We start from the raw sequence: 21,033 nt of genomic DNA on the forward strand, positions 1-21,033 counted from the left end.
CGTCACCTTATGATCATCTTATGCAACATTATTTTTCATGTCAGAATATTGGTTTAAGAGAAGGAAGCCTGCTGCCATAGATGAGAACTTCCACTGCTGAACAGAGAGGAGGACAGAAAGATGTGAAGATGCTGGGCATGTAGAGCAGCTGCTCTTAGAAAGGAGTCCCTTAGCAAACACTGAGCCACATCTTTCTCAGGATGTGGCTGTTGTGGCATCTCAGTTGTGCATGCCCAGCCTCAGGTCAGTGCCTGGCATCTTGTGTGTAACTGCAGGGCACCTGTGTTGAAGTATGAACTCTACTTGAAGTTGGTCAGCTGATTTTTCACCTTGCCCACTTCTTACAGATTCTTGTGACAGGCCTAAAAGGGTTCATGTGTTCTCATTATGTCTCGTTCTTGACATCTCTCATGGCTCTGTAGCTCCCCTGTCTCCTCTGCCCTCTGTGCAGGGACCTTCTGCAGCCATTTGTCAGGAAATGAATGAAAGAAGGGATTTAAAGGCCTGAAGTAGGAAGGGGAGAGGATGTGAGGGAACATATTAGGTTTGGGAGAGCTGTTTTGTATTTTGAGGTGCTCTTCCAATGTGCACAAGGTTCTGGGTGGGAAGGGCACAGTGGAGAGCTTTCTCTTTAATACAGTGTGTGTTTTATCTCCACAGACTTCTTGCAGACTTAGTTTAAAGATCTTAGCTCAATACCATTAGTGTATCTCTGCTGAAGGCCCTTTATAAAATTGATTAGAAAGTGGGCTTTTGCATGTGTGTGTGTGGGCTCTAATCTGATTTGAGTCCGAGATGGTATCTTTAATTCAGTGCATCGCCGCAACTAACTCACGAACTTCACCGAGAGTCAGAGCCCCTAATTTGGTTTGAGAATACATTAGCAAAACGAGCTCAGAAGGCCCCTTTTCGGGGAGAGGAGGAGGGGGTGTCTTGAGGGGGGCTTTGGGGGAGGATTGGAAGAATTGGCTTGACAGAGAGGAGTTGTGGATTTAAACAAGATCCTGGGCATGATATTCCTGCAGTGGGTCCCAGGGAAAAAAAAAAAAAAAAAAAAAGTGGAGGAAAGAGAGAAGATTGATTGATTGATGGCCTCGCACAAACCATGGAGAACAAAGTGAACCTCAAAGCAGGCTTAACCCCTTCTTCCCATGCAAACAGATAGATAGATGCTCTTTATCCAGAACTGTCTTTTCCTCTTCTCATTCCTTCATCCTGCTCTGTGGGCTGCTGCTTAAAACATTGCAGAAGTAATACTATACTTTTGCTCTGACAGATGATCCACATTGTCAAAACTTTTCAGGACTGATCCAACTTGAAGTAAAATATTAAACCATGTGTATCTTCTTCCTTCCTCCTTACTTCCTGAAACAGAGGGAGAAAACAAAAGGTTAGAAGGAAATAAATAGATCAGCATAGTTGGTCTTTGCAGTGGGACAGGGAAAGTGGTGCTTTGCTCCAGGTGATATGCAAAAGCCAGCCCTGGGAATTGTTAGACTAAGTGGAGTAGATATGTATATTCACTTACAGTTTTATATCTAACCTTCATTCTTCAAATCCCATATTCCTGTATGATATGTAGTGGGGGTTTGTGGAGCAACTAGTTTGAGGGAGAACAGGGAGGAGAAGAAACTCTCCATATTCTCCACAACCCTTTTAAAATAAAGAATTATTTTAATTTAGGAAATTGTTAAAATAAATGGAGGAGTAGCTCATCCTAGATTCTGTTGGGTGCTATAGAAATACTCAAGATACGAGTAAATATTTAATTTGAAAATGTAATTAGTAAGCTGTTAAACACTAAATGTTTGCTGTGTTAATTCGGTTTTATGGCTGAAATCTTGCACACACAGATGTCAGAAAACTCCCAAGTTCTGTCTCCTTTGGTAGCAGAATTGTATTCCTCCTGCAGCTGGGTCTTATTTCTTCTTGCCAGGGTTATAGTGTTCCAGGAGTTACTGCCTTAAGTTTTTCAATTGTTACAATTCTATTTATTGCAAGGGAGCTTTACTGGGTTAAACCTAGTCTGGCCATTGATATCATGTCTGCTTTATAATTTCAGTGGAGGCTCCTAAACTGTGTTTGCACAGCATTTACAAGATGTCCATTTGTTTGCATGGGCAAGGCACTCCTGGGCATGAATGACTAATATAATTGCACCTATGTGCTTGTGAGTGAAGTGGACTGAGCCATTGGTTTTGCAGTAAAAGTGTGTGTTTTGTAGTCACAATCAGCATTTGTGTTTGTGACCCTCTCTGTGCAATGGCATGTTGAGGTTGGTTTAGGCAGAGTAACACCAGATCTCCTGATTTCAGTATATTGCAAAATGTTCAGTAGAGAGGTCCTTTATGATTTGTGTTTAAATTGCATTGCTTGAGTATAAAATCAGCCTCAACCACAGCTACACAGGGGAAACGATATACTCAGAGATGGTTTGAGACCCTTCCTCTAGAGAAGTGCATTTTTGGAGAGGGATCTGACTGTGCTTTCAGGAATGAGGAATCACAAACCAGGTACCCCAGAAATGGAAGACTTTGGCAGTAGGTCTTGCTGCTCTTATTTGGGTGTACAACTGGATTGATTCAATGCCTGAACTCAGCTGTTGAGCCCCCTTCAAGTAATTATTTTAGCTAGTCTTCATGCTCTATAGATAGTTTATCATATGCATATTTGAGATCCCTTTTTCCACCTTCTTTGATGAACTGCTGAGGTCATCAATTTTTTTTCAGTAGCATGCTCTGATGAACTTTATTTCTATACCAGCCTTCCCATCCAGACAACACTGCAGCAAAATAATCCAATTTTACTTGATTATTAATAATTACTCTCAGCTACTGTTTTTTCAGTTGATTGATTAGAATAAACACTGCTCTGGTGGGAAACACCAGAATCCATAACTCCTCTTCCTTTTTTTACTGCTGCTTTAGCTCAGGCTTCTTCAGGCACAATGTGAAGCAGGGGATTGTAATGCAAAGTGTCATTTTAAAATGTGCCTTCTTGCTGTTTTTTTAACTAGCTGTGACCAAAACTCATTTATTTGGATTGGTGGAAGACTACAGGCCCTTAATAATGGCTCTGGTTTGCAAGCCAGTGCTTTTGCTAAACACATGTTTTCTCCTGTTCAGTGTTGAAGGTGGACAAAACAACTCCTATTTCTGTTTTGCCCTTTTAAACTGATCAAAGACTATGGGTTTGCAGGAATGTGCTTCCTGCTTATGATCTGGTTCCTTATCCAACTGGTTGTGTATCCCTCCAGGAAGATTTCAGGCCATGAGTCTCTTTGGAGGGATCTCACCTTGTAGTTGAGTGAGGTTTTTGACAGTTTCTTATTGTTTTTTATTTGAAAAGAGCATATTACAGGGCACTGTCTCAACAACTCGTGGCCTGAAACCCTATCCAGCAGTTCTGCAGGAACAGAGGAACTTAAAAGTGTTTGCAGATTTGTCAGGAACTTAAACACCTCAGCTAAATTATGCACAAAAAATAGGAAGACTAACAGAGGTTCATGTTTTCACCAACTTAGTGCACAGTCAGGAACAACCTCTCCTAGCACTGCAATCCAGCCTCTGTAGCTCCCTTGCTGATTCAGCCTGTTTTGTACCATATGCTGTGAATGCCAAGGGGTGAACAGCACGGCAGCCAGTACCTCAGAAAGTCAGAGCAGCAGCTCAGGTGTAGCTGGGAGCAGTGATTTTCCTACAGAGTAACTGCTGTTAACCCTGTGGACTGGCTTTCTCTCTGTGAAGGTGTTTGGTACAGCAGGGGAGACAGTTTAGCTACTTGTAGCTGTTTTGATTTGCATCTTGGGTTCCTGAAATTCATTGTGGTTTAAGAATAATGCTATTTCCAGGTTGGGAAAATGGGAAGTGAAAAGTTTGCTTTAACATGAGCAGAATGCTCATGCAGAATTGCTCTTTGCAAGCAGGAAAGTTTCTCACAGGCATTTTAGAGTATTAGATGTTTTTAAGAAGTGTGTTGTTGTTGAATTTCCTCTCTGGAATGACCTGAACAGAGTGGACAAGCCTGTTAGAGCTGCTAGCACGACTTCCAAGAGATGCTCAGGCCAATGGATGTCACCTGGAGGTGGAGATGTATGAATGGATGCACTGTGCCCTGTGATTTGTAATGTGTGGGCAGGGCCATCAATCTGTGCAGTGACTGGCAGGAGGAGAGTGTTTGTTAGTGTGAGTGGGAATTTCTGAGAAAGTCCTCTACTGGGAAAAGTTTGCCTTCCTTTCCTTCCCATGAGCCTTTGAAATAAAAGTGTGTTTGGAGAAGGAGTAGTTAAACACTAGAAGACAAGTCTCCAGAAATCCAGCAGAGGTCATGGGATAGCTGCAGTGTTTGACATTCAGATGACCTTTCAGATCCTGAGGTCCAGTCTGTGTTCAGATCAATAGGAATCACAATTTTATTTCGATAGGAGTTGGAGCAAGGCTTAAATGAAGAGCCAGGATACTGTAATAACTACTGATTTATTTCCCCTGTAGCTAGAAAATTCTGGGTAAGGTTTAGGTGTCAGGTAAGATACTTAGACTCAATTCCAACATTTTTTCCTTAGTGAGCTGTAAAATAAAGCATTTTTTGTGGGTCACAGAGATGCTAAGAAGTAGCACTCCTTACCATGAGTGAATGAGAAAGAAGTTTCATTCAGACTCTCATCGAAGTGGATAGAATGTCCAGGTCAATTTTTGTAAACTGATAGGCAGCCAGGGTTTCAGAGCTTCTGATCACATGCCAGCAGTGATTTCATTGTGATGCAGAAGGAATGGGGTAACGCTTAAATGGCACCAGATGGAAAAGTTAAACTGTGTTTCTCCAACAGCACTCAACTTTCAAATCAAGGGGACTGATTTTTGGCTGCAGGATACTCCTTGACACATGGTCAATCTCTGAGTAATACAGGATAACCATTTTGTATGAATTGAATGGTACAGATTCTGTAGTACTCTTGAATTTCCAGAACTTTTATGTAGAATTCCACCTTTTCAGATTATTTAGATGCAGTTCATTCCCCAGTCCAAATTTCTCTATATTGCCTGGCTGAAGAAGATAGCATGAAGTGTTGAAACATTTCTGTGTACATTAGAACACAGATATTTATGAATGCATGTAAGTGGAGCAAAGAGACCTACTGAGTGAAGCACAAGCAGGGCTGTGTAGAAAACAGGGAGGGGAGCTGCATGGAAATTAAAATCTTGGTTCACAGAATATTTGTTGTTTGATGGTGTTACTTCATCACAAATCTGGCTGCAACCTGAAATTTTAGGCAAAGTAGAAATTCCAATAAAATTCATTTTGAAATAAGTTCCAATAATTTGTTTCATTTAGTTCTTGAAGCAGTGTGTGTTTAGTTCACCAAATAACACAAGGCACCACATGACAGGCTAAACAAAGTGCTAGGAGCAAAGCAAAGTTAAATGTCTAATTTTTTTAGAGTTGTTTTCAAAATTCTACAGTAAAAAAACATTGCCAAAATTTACTTAGTTCTGTAATGAAACAGAATAGCATTTTAAAACAAAAATGACTTTTTAATGAAAAGCTTATAACGAAGTATAATTGCAAAGGAGAATAGAAAAATGAGTTGTATGGAGGTGTGATCAGGAGGCAGCTGGTGTGTGAAATAGCATGTGGGGAGATGGAGATAGGATTAGGCAGTATTAGAGATTAGGTTATTGTGCAGACTGGGTCACAGGGGACTGGGCTCAAAGTACAGTGAGGTGTAGGAGGAGGTCAGAATTGGTGTGTGTTAAAGAAACAGATTTGCAAAGCCAGTGTTTTCTGCCTCTGGCTAGTTTGCTTGCGGGAAAACACTAGCTACTCATACAACTTACACAGGCAAACTGCAGAGTGCTGCAGCAAGAGGTTCAAATTCTGCTGATGATCTAGAGCTGAGGACATCATGTGAGCATAGAATCTGTCTGTCCATCGTTCCTTTTGTGACCACCATGAGTGGTTGCCACACTCACCTGCACGCTCCAGTCTTTCAGTCATAGCTGCTGTTTGACTCTCAAGGTGTCCTGAGAGGTAGATCCTTGGGGACCACATCAGCACAGGGAAGCAGTGTCCTGGAGAGCTGCAGTGGCTTGCTGGAGTCTATAAGAAGATCAGCATTGAGGCTGGAATTGGACTTTGAGATTTTTTGGCTGGATTTTAAGGGCTGGGTACACTGTGCTCACGTTGTAAGCACAGAGCCAGTGACTAAGAGTCACAACATGTACAGGAGTCCTTGGGCTGTGTTTGGGGCACAGTTACCTAGTGGTGATCAACACAGAATGATTCCCAAAACTCTGCTCCTGAGAGTGGGCACAGAGGCAAATCTGGGAGGTAAGATGTACAGTATAGACTGGTTAGAGAGAGAGGGGTGTGGGACACTGACTTAGCTTGCCAAGGGCAGAGGGAACTGGAAGGCTGGGCACACAGAGCAGATGAAGTGTGAGTGTGTGGAGTTATAGATCCTGTCTTTATGCATCACATTGATCTCATTCAGTGTGTTATACTTAGCATTTTGTTTATATAATCTCAGGGTGTTACAGGGGTTTGTTTATTTTTAACTCTTGGATGACTGGCAGTTTCAGTCTGAAAGCTGCCTGTTTGTAAATGGGAGAAATTTGTCCAGGCCTGGCAAAAGATCTTTGCCAAAGCCTTTCTGAAAATAGAAAGAAATCATTTCTTTGACTTACATTATCTTGTCAACTGGGAGCAAACTCCAGACAGTCAATTTGTGCATGGGGTGATGAAAACATTGACCACTATTTGCATGCAATGGTAAATGATTGTGTCACTTTGTTGCATTTCCTTTAGGAGTTTAGGTAGGAAAAAGAAAGAGGAGTCAGGTACATTCTGCATCCTGCAGGAGTCAGGTGCAAAATCAGCCCCTTGGTGAAGTGTGCCATGTGGCTGGAAGAGTTTGGGACTAGAAGCTGTCTCATAACCACGTGGTAATGCCTGACCTCACTGCTGGTGGCTGCTCACTGACTTAGTATTTGTGTTGTGATTCTTATTGTAGACAGGAATTCGGCGAAACCAGTCTGTGGATTTGGCACAGGATTCCCTGATGTAAACAGAGTGCTGAATTAATAGAGATCAACACCTACCAGAGATTTTAGCAATACCTCTGGATGCCCCTTTCTTCCTGTATGGCCACCAGATTCTCCAGAGGCAGTCATATTTCCCAGAAGAATCCAGCAAGGATTAATAGGTTTCTGCCCTGCAGGTTTAGATGCAGAATGCTGTGTGTATCTCTAGGGCCTGCTGAACCCTGGTGGAGCTGAGCTTCAGAACTCGCTTTAGAATTGACCCTGTTTGCCCTGATGAGTTGCAGTGCTCACTGCTGGCATGTCACCAGACATTGATTTCTATTTCCCATTGCTCTGAACTCTTGCATGGCTCACACAGAGAGCTCACTCTGTCTGCTATGAGCTGTTGGGGTTGTTCACTGGGGGGAAAGTCTTTGGCTTTCAAGATCTCTCACCGTTAACATATCTGGTAAAGCTGCCTTGCTGCCTCTCCCTGTCCCTTGTCCAGGTTGCTCACACCTTGTGTCCTGCAGGTCTGCTCCCCTTCAGCCCCTGCTGTGTGTCCATCTCCTCTCTCCTGTTCCTAATGGAGGTTGGTAATCCCGTTAGGTGCTCGCAGCGGGCGCTCGCACACGCCTGTGCCAGGTCGAGTGTCATTGCCAGCAGCACTCTTGGCGGGATGAAGGTTGCATTAGCGAACAGTAATTGAAATGCAAAATAACATTTTGATCGAGCGAGCAGGCTGTTTATTTATCAGATCAATAGCCAAAATGCCCCATCTGGAGAAGTCAGCGTGATAACAAGTGATAGCATTCCAAGGGCAAAGGGAACAGCACAGCAGGAGGACATGCTGGCAGGGTGGGCTGGTTTCACTCGGGTCACACCGGGCCGTCAGCTGCTGAAATTTGCTCCTTTTTGGGTCCCTACTTCGAAGAAGGTGAGCCCCCTCCTAGTTGCATCAGCAAAGGTTTCCAAACCTCTGGAGGGAGAACAAGCTTAAATATGGGCTAGGACAGATTGCAGACATATGTAAAACCATGTGAGGTCTTCTTCCTCCCATGCTCTGAGAGAGACAGGAGTGTGCCCCAAGGTGCAGGCTGTGGATGATGTGGCTCAGTTAGGCAGTGGTTTTTGATTGTTTCTGCTTTACTGCATTATGTTTGCCCACTCACAGTGATGATCAGGAAGTATGAAGTCATAGTTTGGCTTCTATAGCAAAGCTACTGGAATGGCATCTAGGTGCATGCACATGATGAGGAAAAAAGAGATGGGAGAGAAGGGGGTTGTGTGTATTGGCACAATAAATTTATGCATACAGAGATACCCTACAGAATGAAGCTGTGTAGCATTTAAAGCTATCTCAGAAAGGTGCCATATGAAAGTGTAGAATCAGGTGTATAGCTTCTTTTCTGGTGTCTGTCTGCTTTGCTATTTCTGTTAGCTTCTGTTTAGCTATTGTCAGGGATGCTAAAGAATGGAAGAGGAAGAGAAACTGAGGTTAAAGAGCTTACATGCTTGCATTCCTTCCTTTCCTATCCAGAAACAGTAACAGAGAAAAGTGAAAACTTCATGGGATAAGAAAATAATCTATTCATGATGATGAAAGGATTATTTTTGTGGGGTTTTTATAATCACATTTAAATTTTCCTACAGTAATGCCAATTTGTGAGGAAAATTGAAGTAACTAAAAAGTATTTTGCTTCAAAATTTGTTTTTGTCTGAACTGAGATGTTTAGGGGGATTTTGTTTGGTTGGCGGGGTTCTTTTTAATCTAGAGAAAGGACCATGCAAGTTTTGCAGAGTGTTGGGGGAAATGATGTGTTTGTTCTGCTATACAGTTTCTGTCTAATGTTGATCTCATTTCTTGGTTCAGGCAAGTAAGAATGCAGGACACTATGGGACTTCAGGTAATACTGGACTTGAGTGGACAGGAAGCTGCTTTGTCAGTCAAAGGAAAATTGGGACAGTCAGAAAGATGGATGAATGAAATGGATTTACAATAAGTTATGGGTGTTAGGAACTGGAATTAGGGTCAGATACAGCTGCCTACTTAATATATGCTGTGTGTGCTAAGACATCTGCTAAATACTTGCCAAAGGTGGGAGTTTAGAGACTCAGCTAAACTGAACCTTGAGGTTATTCTGAATAGGTAGCTAAAGATAATCCTGTATGTTGCAGCAGTGTAAGGTGTGCAGAAGAAAACCACTGTTTCCATAAGTGACCTGTTCTCCTTTACACCTGTGATGTTCCTTAGCAGAAAAGGAGCCTGGTCTACAGTTACTCACAGTCACCTTGCTTTGTCACTGTTTCATCTTAGAAATCTTTTCTGGAGAGTCAGGGTTTAAAAAAAAAAATCAAGTTAAAAAGCACTAATTGCCCTTTATTATTTCCCGATGTAATTTATGTGGAACTAATTTCAGTCAGTTTTTCAAGATCTGTCAGGTTTTGAGCAATGTTCTAATGATGAAGCACTTAGTTATAGATTTCTCTAAGAGCTACAGGTGGAATCTAGGCAAAGCCCATCTCATCTGCCTGAATTGTCTTGGCCAGGGTGGGAGAAGGAGGCAGAATCCCACTACAACTGTGTTGTTGAAGCATAAGAAACAGAAACCTTCCCAAAAAGTATTATCAGCTCAAACCCAGAGAATTTATAAATGCATCCAGGTTGAATAACATTCAACTTCATATTTCATCTCAATAAGCCTGAAGTCCTCCTTTTCAGTAAGCTAGTATTCCTACAGAAATGTCAATTATCAAGTCACTTTGCACATTGTTTCTAGGGTGATGTCTTTGATATGTATCTCCCATCCTAACTCCTTCCTCAAACGCTTAGAAAAATTAATCAATACCTCTGTGTCTCTCTTTTTCCATGCCACTGTTCACCATGAATTGTAGGCAAGATTGAAGGGGGATGTCTTCAATGAAATGCAAGGAAGTGTGGGCTGAATAATTTGTACTGGTGGCAGTTTTCTCTCAGAAATGCTGAGAGGATACTGAGTCAAAGGTCTCTGAGAGATGAGGTGTTGAATCAGGCTGCAGTGCAAAAGTAAATGTGATATGAATGGCAGTGTTAGAAGTTCTCCTTTCCTTGCTCATCTGAGAAGGTGGAAGCAAAATTCTGATGTGTAAGTGTTTGAAATGTGCTCTACTGATCCTCCTGTGCATGGGTCTCATTCACAAGTGTCTGAAGGACACTGAAGGTGCTTAGAGAGATATAGATTATAAGTGCTCTAGATAGGCAGAGTATAAAGAAAGACACTCAAGAAGAAATGAAGGTCTAGCTGAGCATTTCAACAGGGATTGAGTTGCAGCTTTGCTGTGTGCAGGCAAAATTGTTGAACTGCTGTGAATGTAGTAGTGGGGTAAGTGGAAATATGAAACACAGAATGATAAGATTGAGGGGAAAGCATGGTGGTAGAACTTGGGTAAATAGTGAACAGCAAGTCAGCCCTGTCCATGTTTTGCTGTGGCATCAACAATAAGTATAAGCAAGAGGCATTAATTAGCTCAAGTGCTAAAGCAATTCACTCTGGAGGAAGTGTCATTTGGTACACAGAGGGCAAGGTACCTTCAAAAGGCAGTGTGTTAATAAGAGACTGAACTGATAATGTGTGTCACACCCCCAGATTAATTGTCACTTCATCTGTGTAATACTTTTTACCATTTACTAACAAGACCATTGTCGTAAGGGTGAAGAGAAATTATAGTAATGAGGAGAGGGATGAAGGCTAGTAGGAAATCCATAATGTCTTCTGCCCATGAGAGACTTTTTTATTTATTAAGTAACCTCCAGACAGTTTGCTGTGACAGCTTTTTTCAGCATGAGCTAACTTGGGCTAGAGAAGATCTACTGATATGCAGCTGGGCTCTGGTTATGCAATGGGTCAAAGGGATAAAATATCTACTGGGCATTAGACAAGCAAGTACTGTTTGTGTAAGAGCCAGAATGTGAGCACCAGCTTGTCCAAAGACAAGTATGTATTTGGGGAGGGGGGTATATTATAGACAAATGCCTTGAAAACTTGCTGTCTGGGGTTTGCCACACTCTACAGAATAGGAGCACAACCCATGCAAGCTATAGGGAGTCATCACTAGGAAACATAACAGAATTCTGAAAAATCAGATCTGCACGCCAGAGAAAAATAGTTAAATCAAGCTGAGTTCTGACTCTTGTCCTTTATAGCAATGCAAAATACTGTGATTTAAACAAAAAGTCTCTAAAGCCCATGCACTGCTGTGTTTACATTTATGATCATGCACATCATGCTGGTACTACCCAAACTCTTCCCTATTCTCAGAAAGAAATTAATTTTGTCTTGGGAACAGAATGTGTTTCTGTATGATAGAATAAGTCCAGAAAAGATTCCTGATATGACTGAATTACCCACAGTTGTCCACTGTACAGGAGTAAAGTGACACATTGGCAGATCCCATTATTCTTGGACTGTTGAATGGAGAAAAGCTGTCAGTGTAGATAAATTATCTAAATGATGGCTCTCTCATCTGAGGTCCATATGTGGTAGAGGAGCATGAAAAACTAGTGTGGGTGCTGATGCCTTTCCTCCCTACCAGCACTTTAGTGGATGTTCTGGGTGGGGCAAGGGTGGGAGTGTGTTTGTGAGCTGTCCATGGTAAAAGCTGGTCGCCAACAGGTGTGGCTCAGCTCTATGACATTAACTCTTTGCATAAGTGACCTAAAATTACACTGGCTGTTACTGCAGCTGTCACATCTAGCCTGACACTTGGAAAACATTATTTCTGTCTTCTGTATCTAAAAAAAAATCTGACAAAATTTGGCCTGTTGGAGTTGCAGCCAGTGTTTGAGAAGCTGACCTACATTGTTTGTCAGTCCACTGTGGATTGCAGAGTTCTCTCCTGTGGCCCACAAAAGACACAGAATCTATGTTGCCCATAATGTGCACATCCCATTTACACATGCAGTGCAAGTTTGTGCCATATGGACTGACAAATACTCATAGCAGAAATAGGTGTGTACCACAGAAGAGAATGGATGTTTTATCTTTCTTACCATTGATGTTTCTGCAGATTAAAGCGACATTCGTCGTCCATGATTAGTTTTAAATTTTCTGTGTAATCCAAAGTGTGCTTTTGTCACCAGCTGGTGCCTGAAGTGAGCAGCTTCATACTGGCAGACTTCTCAGGTTTTGTCAGTATAACTTAAATCTGCTTTGAGGACTTCAGGACTGAAGTGCAGTTCCACAGGTACAGCCATATGGCTCCTGGAAGTTACAAATTGTACAGGCATCTTACCTGCAGACTTTTCCAGTTTATGGAACTTTAGAAAAATCAAGATTTTGTTCTCTCTGGAATCCATATCCAGTGTGAGCAACCCCCCCAAAAAAAAAAAAAAAAAAAAAAAAATCCCATTTCTGACCTTTTACATTTCTCCTTGTGTCCAGAATAGGGAAGATTGTTCCTGAGGAGAGCCTGAGTGTTTCCTCTTTCTCCACCTCCATCAGCTGATACTAGTTCTACAGCTGTATTCCAGTACCCATTTTAATGATAATTTTAGTCTTGCTGTGGGACATCTCCAGCATTCTGAGTTGGTGACTTTATGACTAAACCAGAAAATACTGGTGAAGGAACTGAACTACAAGGCAGAAGGTATGCCTATTCCTTACCTTTCTTCAGGAAACTGGGGTATAGAACTGATCTATCCTTGCATTTCGTATTGAAGATGAGGTTTTAGCCACTAAGGAGGTTCAGCAGTGTTGTCACTAAACTTTTTTTGGTCCAGTTTTGGAATAGCGAGTGCCACTTGGAGAGTGTAGAAGGTCAAATACTTAGGTTTGCATGAGCACTTCAATGCTCTGATGGTATTAAGTTACTGAATTGTGTATACCTTTAGCTGATAAAAAGTTCCTCTGTGGGGGAGAAGTTACTTTCTGTTGCAAAGCTGGGTTTTCTGGCTGTCCTGCTAAGCAGATGCGAGTGGTGGACATGTTTTTTCTCACTTATACATAAAAATTACTTATTTATTGTCATTTCCAAATTACAACAGTGGGTAAAGAGGTGAATGTAGCTACAGATTACCATGTCAGGCAAAAACAATCCTGAAGGATGTGCAATAAAATAGCCTTACCTGCATCAATCCCAAACTAGTAATCCTTGATATTTAAATGAATTAAAATCAGGAGCACTACTGCCTTAATTTTATAACTCTAGTCTTCTGTTCCTTTCTGTTCCTCCCCATTTAGCAGTCTTTCCCTCTCTTACTATTGCTGTTGTTCTCAAAAGATCATTAATCTCATAAGCCTTTAATGGCTAAATACCAGCCATTGCAGAGAAATAGCAAAAGATGTAAGGCTGGAGAAGAATTGAGGAAACTTGTAACATTAACCAACATTGCTGCCCAAAGGAGAGAATGCTTATGGATAAAAACTTAAACCTTGGTCTAAACCTGTGTATTTACATCCAGTGTCACTGAGGTCAGAGCACGCTTGTCTGGGAGCAGTTACAAGCACATAAAGGCTAACAACACTGTTTGTGATAAACAGCAGTGGGTTTATGAAACAGGAGCACAGCAGACAATAACCTTTCTTGATGCAATTAGATAATTAGTGAGCAAAAGGAATGCAGTGAATAGACTGACTCTGGACCATGCATGGGCTTTTGACACAAAGCTGTGCAAAATCTTATTAGGGAAATTAGATCAAATTGGTTTTGATACAAATCCTGTGAAATTAATCATGGATTAAATGGCAGAGTGGAAACAGAAGGGCTAGAGATATTATTTATCCTTCTGCAAAGATGGTGTCCAAAAGGAAGTGCTTTGACTGTAAGTACTTATTATTGACCTGAAAGAAACGTCAAAGTGATCATTCAAATTTACAGTTGACAGAATGAAAAGTTATTTTAAAAAATCAGCGTTGAAAAAAGAAGAGCTAGGCTGAAAAAAAATGAGCATTGTGAACAGGCTTTGGTAAAACTAGCAATAATGAGCACTGTGTAGTTCAAAGATGATACTGGATCTACTTTGGAACAAGGAGAATCTCCAAATTTCATGTTGTGCAGAGCACGGTGGCAAAAGCAGCTGATGTTCAGAGAGGTCCCAAAGAGACAGGCTATCAAATTGTGTGAGCTGATGTGCAATCTGATGTCTGGCAAAGCTACTGCTCAGTTGGTCCATATGTCCTCCTGGCTGTGTGCTTTCCAGAGTGACTCTCCCCTGTAGTGCTGCAGCAGTGCACTGTGCAGTTCAGGGCACCTTGCTGCAACAGAGACCCAGAGAAGTTGGAACAAGTCCAGAGAAGGACCACAAAGATACTAAAGGGATTAGAAGGAATGACCTATGATGAGGAAAGGTGAAAAGAACGAAATGTTTAGAACCTCTAAGCCTGTTACATGGGCACAGAAATAGTAACGGAGTTTCCTGTGCCAGCACAGAGGAGAGTTGGATCAAGTCACTCTCCTTTTACATTCCTATTAAGGTAACTAGAGCCAAGCAAAATGGCTGTTCATCACTTTGAACTCTTTGCAAAAAACATTTAGCTGCTCTTCTTAAAGTTCAAGATGTTGTATCTCATTGCCAGGGGACACTCTGACTGTTTAAAAAATCAGCACGGGATCTCCATGAGACTTTCAGAAAGTCAGAGGCCAGAAAAGAAAAACACATGCTCTGGAATGGCTGGAGTCACTTTGGCTGTAATCTTTGATCTATCTTGGTGTTCAGGGCTTTTACTCTCAAGCATGCATTCACATCCAACCAGAACTCACTATGTACTGCTGCCTGCTGAAAGGGAACAGGAGAGTCCCCAGCTGTAAGGATGTAGGGGGCTTGTTTCTTGATTCACCATCAAACATTCACTGTTTGCATGCCTTGGGGAAGGAAGGCTCCTTATTTCCCCAAGCTCTTCTATTTTCCTTTATTCCTCCTTTGTAAAAAATTTATTTTATTTTATTTTATTGGGTTTTATTTTTTGTTTTTATCTTTTGTCTTTATTTTTTGTGTTCTCTCCACTGAAGGAAAGTTCTCTTGAGGTCATCCATGAATGCTGGGTTATTCAAGAAATAGAAGTTGAGATTTGGGCTCCACTCACAGAATCTGCCAGTACAGCTCATTTCCCTGTCATTCCTGTTTCATAGAGTTTTCCTCTGTCTGCCTTGCAAATTAGAGCTCCAACTGCCTTACCATGGAGTTCCACAGTGCAGAACAGTGTTTTATGGCTGTTTTGCCTTCCATTTTAACTTTAATCTCATGTTGCTGTGTCCAGTGATCTTCATTTCTTTACCACAGATGCATTCCTCAGGTAGGGAGAGGTTCCAGAACCCACACTGCAGGTCTCAGCTTTGCTGTGAGATGCTAAGATCTCATCTCAGCTAGGAAAGTTTCATCTTCCTTCACACAGTCAGCTGTCATTGCAGCAGATCTGCAATATGTCTAAGCACCCTGTGGGAATAGAGATGAATGCACCTGCAGCAATTTCTGAAACTGCTCCATGACCTTTAGTTCATTGTGGCCCTCCGGGCAAAGCATGGGCATTTATCAACTCATCACACTGTCTCTGAGAGGGCCCAAACCCTGGATTCCTCTCAGGTAACACCAGGCAAAGCAGCTGAGGAACGTGAGATGCCTGCCCATATTCTCAAGGTCAACAGTCTTGCCAAAAAACAAACTTGGCTGATCGATCCCTGAGATAGGAGATGAGGTCAAACTTTGAGGATGAAACAGAGAAGGGAAAATTAGGAGGTACGTAGGTCAAATGAGATCATACGAATGCAGGACTGTGAATTTGCTGCATATCAAACATCTATATTCCTATCAACACACACACAGATGTGATATATAAAAGTGTGCACTCCAGCCTTGCTGATTCACAGAATGTTTTGTCCTGTCCCCTGGCAGATTTGACCTCTTGGCAGAAGGAGCTGCCACAGATACCAGGTAAATAGGCTGAAACTGAAATAGAAATAGAAATTGCCCACATGACCATGGTGTGGTAACTTTAAACAGGCAGAGCTTCCAAGAGGAAAAGTCAGGCATCCAGTCAGTCAGAATTCTTTGGCCATGCCATCAGGAAAATGCATGTTTAGTTTTTCTTAAAACCTTTGACAAAATGTCTTGCTGAAGGGAAAACTTAACCTCTCAGGTTAATACTATTATCAATTAAAAGGTGTCAGAGACCCTACTCAGAAAAGAAAGAGAAGTCAATTTTCAGCATGATAAAGGTTAACATGCATCACCCACAAAGATCAGTATTGTGGAGTTTGATCCATGTGTTAATGATCTGGGAAGTGGGTGAACAATGAGACTGCAGGTGAAATCAAATTACCAAGGAAGAGTGAAGAGCTCCAGAGGATCCTAATAAAGCTGGGTTTGTAGAATGCACAGCGCAGTGGCAGATGAAATATACTGTTGACTATTGCAAAATATTGCACACCAGAAGGATTAATTTGATTTTTCATACATCTTAATGGATTCTAAATTAACTGTAGCAACACAGGAATAAGATCAAGTGTTGCAGTAAGTAACTTCTGATACTATTTGTTGAAGAAATGTTAACAATTTCGATTTTTGTTTAAAGGGGGGAAATAAGCAAACAGTGTAAGGAGTTATATAATACGTAGACTGAAAATAATATTGAAAATATTGTAACGTCACTAGATAATTGATGTCGTGCCTTTGTCTTGACTACTGTCCAGACCTTCAGCTGGAGAAGTGATGGAGCAGTGCCAGTTTCATGCTGCTGAGGAGCTGGCTCAGTGAACTCTGTTCTGGACTGAACAGAAATAGCCAGACTAGAGGAAGTTCAGAGATGGATGATGAAGCAGATAAGAGATCTGCAAAAACTTCTATATTAAGAGTGATCATATTGATAATGAAAAGCTGAATGAGGAGAACATGGCAAAACTATAGAGAGAGGAGATGTTCAGGGAGCCTGACAGGCTGCAAATACATTATAGGCAAACAAAACTGGGATTTGTTTGTTCATACACTGCACAAGTAATCCCATTGCTGTAAATATCATAAAATGAACATCAGTGAGTAAACTCATTGCTGAAAATATAATAAAATTTAGCGGTCTTCCAAAAAATGACTGAACACTTTTATAAGGAATAAGATTATCTGTGACTAAAATAAATATGAAGAGCTTGAAAAGCTGGTAATATTCTTTTCATAAATTTGCAAGTGTAACCTCTCTTTAAGAAATGTGAATCTGTGTGTCCATGTAAAAGCTCAATACTAGTAAATAGAAGAAATATTAAGGTTTAAGATTGAGACAAAAGAAACTTTTGATCAGATCATTTTCCTTCTGTTTCTAAGCTCCTCTTTCAGTGATGATAGTTCAGCAGGGTGCGGTAAAGGGTGAGGTGGGGTGAGAGAAGGAGTAAAACTTGAAAATTGATCAGAAACTTCTGTATTACAAATGAAAAAAAAGAAAATTTAATCTAAGCAGGTCCTTTCTGCAGAGTCTGCTACTGAACCTTTTGCATAAAGCCGGGACAGCCCATTCGCTATTAGCCAAACATCTTTCACCTGATCTGCCATGGGCAAGCTTGTTCCTGTCTGCTGTCTTGGGGTAGATGATGCTCTGGGTAGATTGAGCTTCAAACAGCCCAAAATTATGATCTGCACAAAGAGCTTTGTCTTTACTCTAGTGTGAGTCTGTGGGGAGCCGGTGGGCTGGTCTTGGTCAAGATATTCCAGAAGAAGAAACTGCACGAGGTTGAACGGCCTGAGCCAGCTGGGGCTGGACAGAGGTGGCAGAAGGAGGGCTCTCTTCTAATCCTGTTGCGGGTTTGCCGGGCGGTTGCTGAGTGCCTGTGCTCTCTCCCTGCAGGCTGCTCGGCAGAATGGCCACGGAGGAGCGGCACCTCTCCTCCAGCTGCGGCTCCTTCATCAAGACCGAGCCCTCCAGCCCGTCCTCCGGCATCGACGCCATCAGCCACCACAGCCCGAGCGGCTCCTCCGACGCCAGCGGTGGCTACGGCATGGCCATGGGCGGCCACCCCAACGGCCTGGACTCGCCGCCCATGTTCAACGGCGCGGGCATCGGCGGCGGCTCCTGCCGGAAGCGCTACGACGACTGCGCCAGCGCCATCATGGAGGACTCGCCCACCAAGTGCGAGTACATGCTCAACGCCATCCCCAAGCGGCTGTGCCTCGTCTGTGGGGACATTGCTTCTGGCTACCACTACGGCGTGGCTTCCTGTGAGGCCTGCAAAGCCTTCTTCAAGAGGACTATTCAAGGTATGGTGGGAGGGAGTGGAAACTGCGGCATTCACTCCATAGAAATAAAGGGACGAGGCCCCAGGCATCGCTGAGACTGTGGTGTCATAGAAAAGGGGGAAAGGGAGGATGGATGTAATGCACCTAACTCTCCATCCTTTTGTATGCTTCCTCTCTCCTCCTGCCCAGTTCTGGTCCTTCCAAATCAACATGGACAAGGAGTTAGGCTATGTGATGGTAGCAACCTTTGCCGAATTCCTTGCCTGACTGGCTACCAAATCTGGGTATCTGGAATAGTGGGTCTTCCTGCCTCTGATAGTGGCACTGATACTGTAAGAATGTGGCAGCTAGTGGTGTAAGGCCTGGAAGGGAAATGCTTTGCCTTCTAATGGTGTTTTAAGGCCCATTTGAAGAGTAGATACTTCTGCCAAGAGATGGAATTTATGTAGACATATCTGCACCTTGATGTGAAAGCTCCAGCATTACGGGAGTAGAGAAATTCTTTGTCCTACCTGTCCCTGATATGTAGCTATGAACTCCAAACCTCAGCACAAATCTGGACAGAGAACTTTTGTGAGAGTCAGTCTTTTTCACCTTTTCCAGTTTCACCAACCTTTTTCTTTAAGGTGCAGATTCTTTGAAGATAAAAAACTAGGCAGCAAAGACGATGAAGTTTTTGTCAGCCTCACTAAGGATGAGTGATTCCTCAGGCTATTTTGAAAACCTCAGTGCATGCATGTGTAGGTGAATTGCAGTGTGTTGCTCTTTCATGTACAATTTATATATGAGGAATATGGCTGTGTTCTGGCTGCCAAAAGTGTGCTTGCAGATGTGCATGTGCAGCTACCATGTAATCAAAAGCAGGAGTGCATCCAAACAACCTCCAACATTCGTGGATGCTTGGGTATACTTACATGCACATACCCCATGTGAGCAAACATGCCTGGACGTACAGATACTCCCTTAATTTCCTCCACTAACTGGAAGAAGGACAGGATCTTTCATCTTCCAGGGTAGGCGTAGTGGGTTTGCCCAAGTATGCTGACTGAAGGCAGGTCTGCAGTCCAGGCAGCTGTGCATGGGCTTGGCTGCTGGCTGGGGTTAGTCCACCACATCAGTACTTCCTTGCCTCCTGTGAAATGAAAGAAATGCATGTGTGGAGAGACCACTCACCTTGTTAATTGGATGGATCTGATTACACTGTGTGGCTGGGGATGTTCGACTCCTGAACTGTACAGGGTGCAGTTTATCCCAGCTCTCTGCAGAAGTCACTATATCTATCTTGTTTTCATAGATTTTAGATATCTCTTCTTAATGTGGAAATACAACTGTGGAAATAATTACTCTGCCCCACTGATACTTCCTTCTTTATTATGCCATGGCCATCTCTAGGGCATTGGCCTGATCCCTGGCAGGGTTTCAGTGAGTTGTCATTGCTGGATCCCTGTGATTGTATGTGAACTTCTACTTGCATTTCTGTCAGCACTGACTACATCCCTTCTCCAGCCCTTGGACCCTTCCTAGTGTTTCTTTTAGGCACATTCAGATGCTAAAACAGGGACAGGGCAGCTACTCTGAAGCAAAGTTCTGGAGTCTCCTAATACAGGAAGGGACCAGATAATTAACTCTGCTTGGAAATGATACTGGGAGATCTCTGTGGCAGAGCAGAAGAGACCTCAAGAAGGAGAAAAATACATAGGAACTTTTGAAAAGTTTTCAGAGAGAATCAAAACAAAATTATGCACATGTAGCTGTACATGTCAGCCAGGTGATATGCCAGCTGACTGAATCCCAAGAGGGGAGAGTGCTTCCCTCCACCTTCCTTTCCCTAGCTCAGCCATATTTTTTCTCCTTGTGGTTCCCTAATTGATTGCCTGTTAACATGTAACAGACAAGGGGAAAAGAGTAAGTGGAAATTTCTCTCACCCTGTCATCAGCTCGGCCTGGCAACTGAGGTACCAAAATGCTTTTATGCTTAAGAGTCAAGTGTGCTGCGCCTGAGGGTGAGCAATTTCAGCTGTAGGCTGAAGTCTGAGCCCAGGGGAGCAGGCAGCAAGTAAGCCTGCAGAGTTTGGTTGAGTCAAGGAAATGCACTGTTCCCAGGGCTCTGATGCTGTGGGTGTGGTAATCTGAGTACAGCCCTGGGTGTGCAGGGGAAAAAGATTTCAGAATCTCATAAAAGAGAAGACGAGTGGCAAGAGCATTTCCAAAAGGTGTTTATCCTCTATTATATTCAATGGCTGTTTTAAGCATCTAACAGACAAAGTGAAAACATCTTCATCCAGGTTACCCAACATCAATGTAGGCTTTGCAGAAAGCATGCAGATGTGTATGTTACATAACTGCTTTCCTGGTATCCTAGTACCAAAATGATTTGTACTAGGATATTAGTACCTTGCCATGATTCAGTGTATGGGAATGGCATTGACTCAGAGGTTTGAGCATTGAGATGGAGCAATAACCCCAGGATTTCCCAGATGCTCAAGAGATGAAATAGCTGCATTCATCATCAGGCTTTTGTGGTCTTGGACAAGCCACTTCACTTTTCTGTGCCTGAGTATTGACAGGTGAAAAAATAATGAAAACTATGACAGTACTTACTCTGCTGGCCTTACATGTGCATGCTGCCATAAAATGGGTCTAAATCTGTGCTGAGTTACTAAACTACTGCAGCCCTACCTGGATACCTCTGATCATGAAGCAGAACTTCACACAAAATCCCCCTTCCAACTAGCCTATCCTTCCCTGCTACAAATTACCCTGTGCCTATCAGGGCTTTTTGCTGCATTAACTCGTGTGAATCCTGCATATTTTGAGGGAAGA

At 42.5% G+C, this 21,033-nt stretch overlaps 1 protein-coding gene across 4 annotated transcripts in view; it reads left to right on the top strand.

Annotated features, from left to right (window-relative positions):
* The window catches only part of ESRRB (estrogen related receptor beta), a 123,325-nt gene that overhangs the window by 67,603 nt on the left and 34,689 nt on the right, over positions 1-21,033 (top strand). For all 4 annotated transcript variants that reach the window (XM_079308572.1, XM_079308571.1, XM_079308573.1 and 1 more), the window contains one exon: positions 17,822-18,231. In XM_079308572.1, the coding sequence (XP_079164698.1) occupies positions 17,822-18,231 (410 nt within the window). The remainder of the gene's footprint in view (positions 1-17,821; positions 18,232-21,033) is intronic.

This window comes from Erithacus rubecula, assembly GCF_903797595.1.
Source record: "Erithacus rubecula genome assembly, chromosome: 6".
NCBI lineage: Eukaryota > Metazoa > Chordata > Aves > Passeriformes > Muscicapidae > Erithacus > Erithacus rubecula.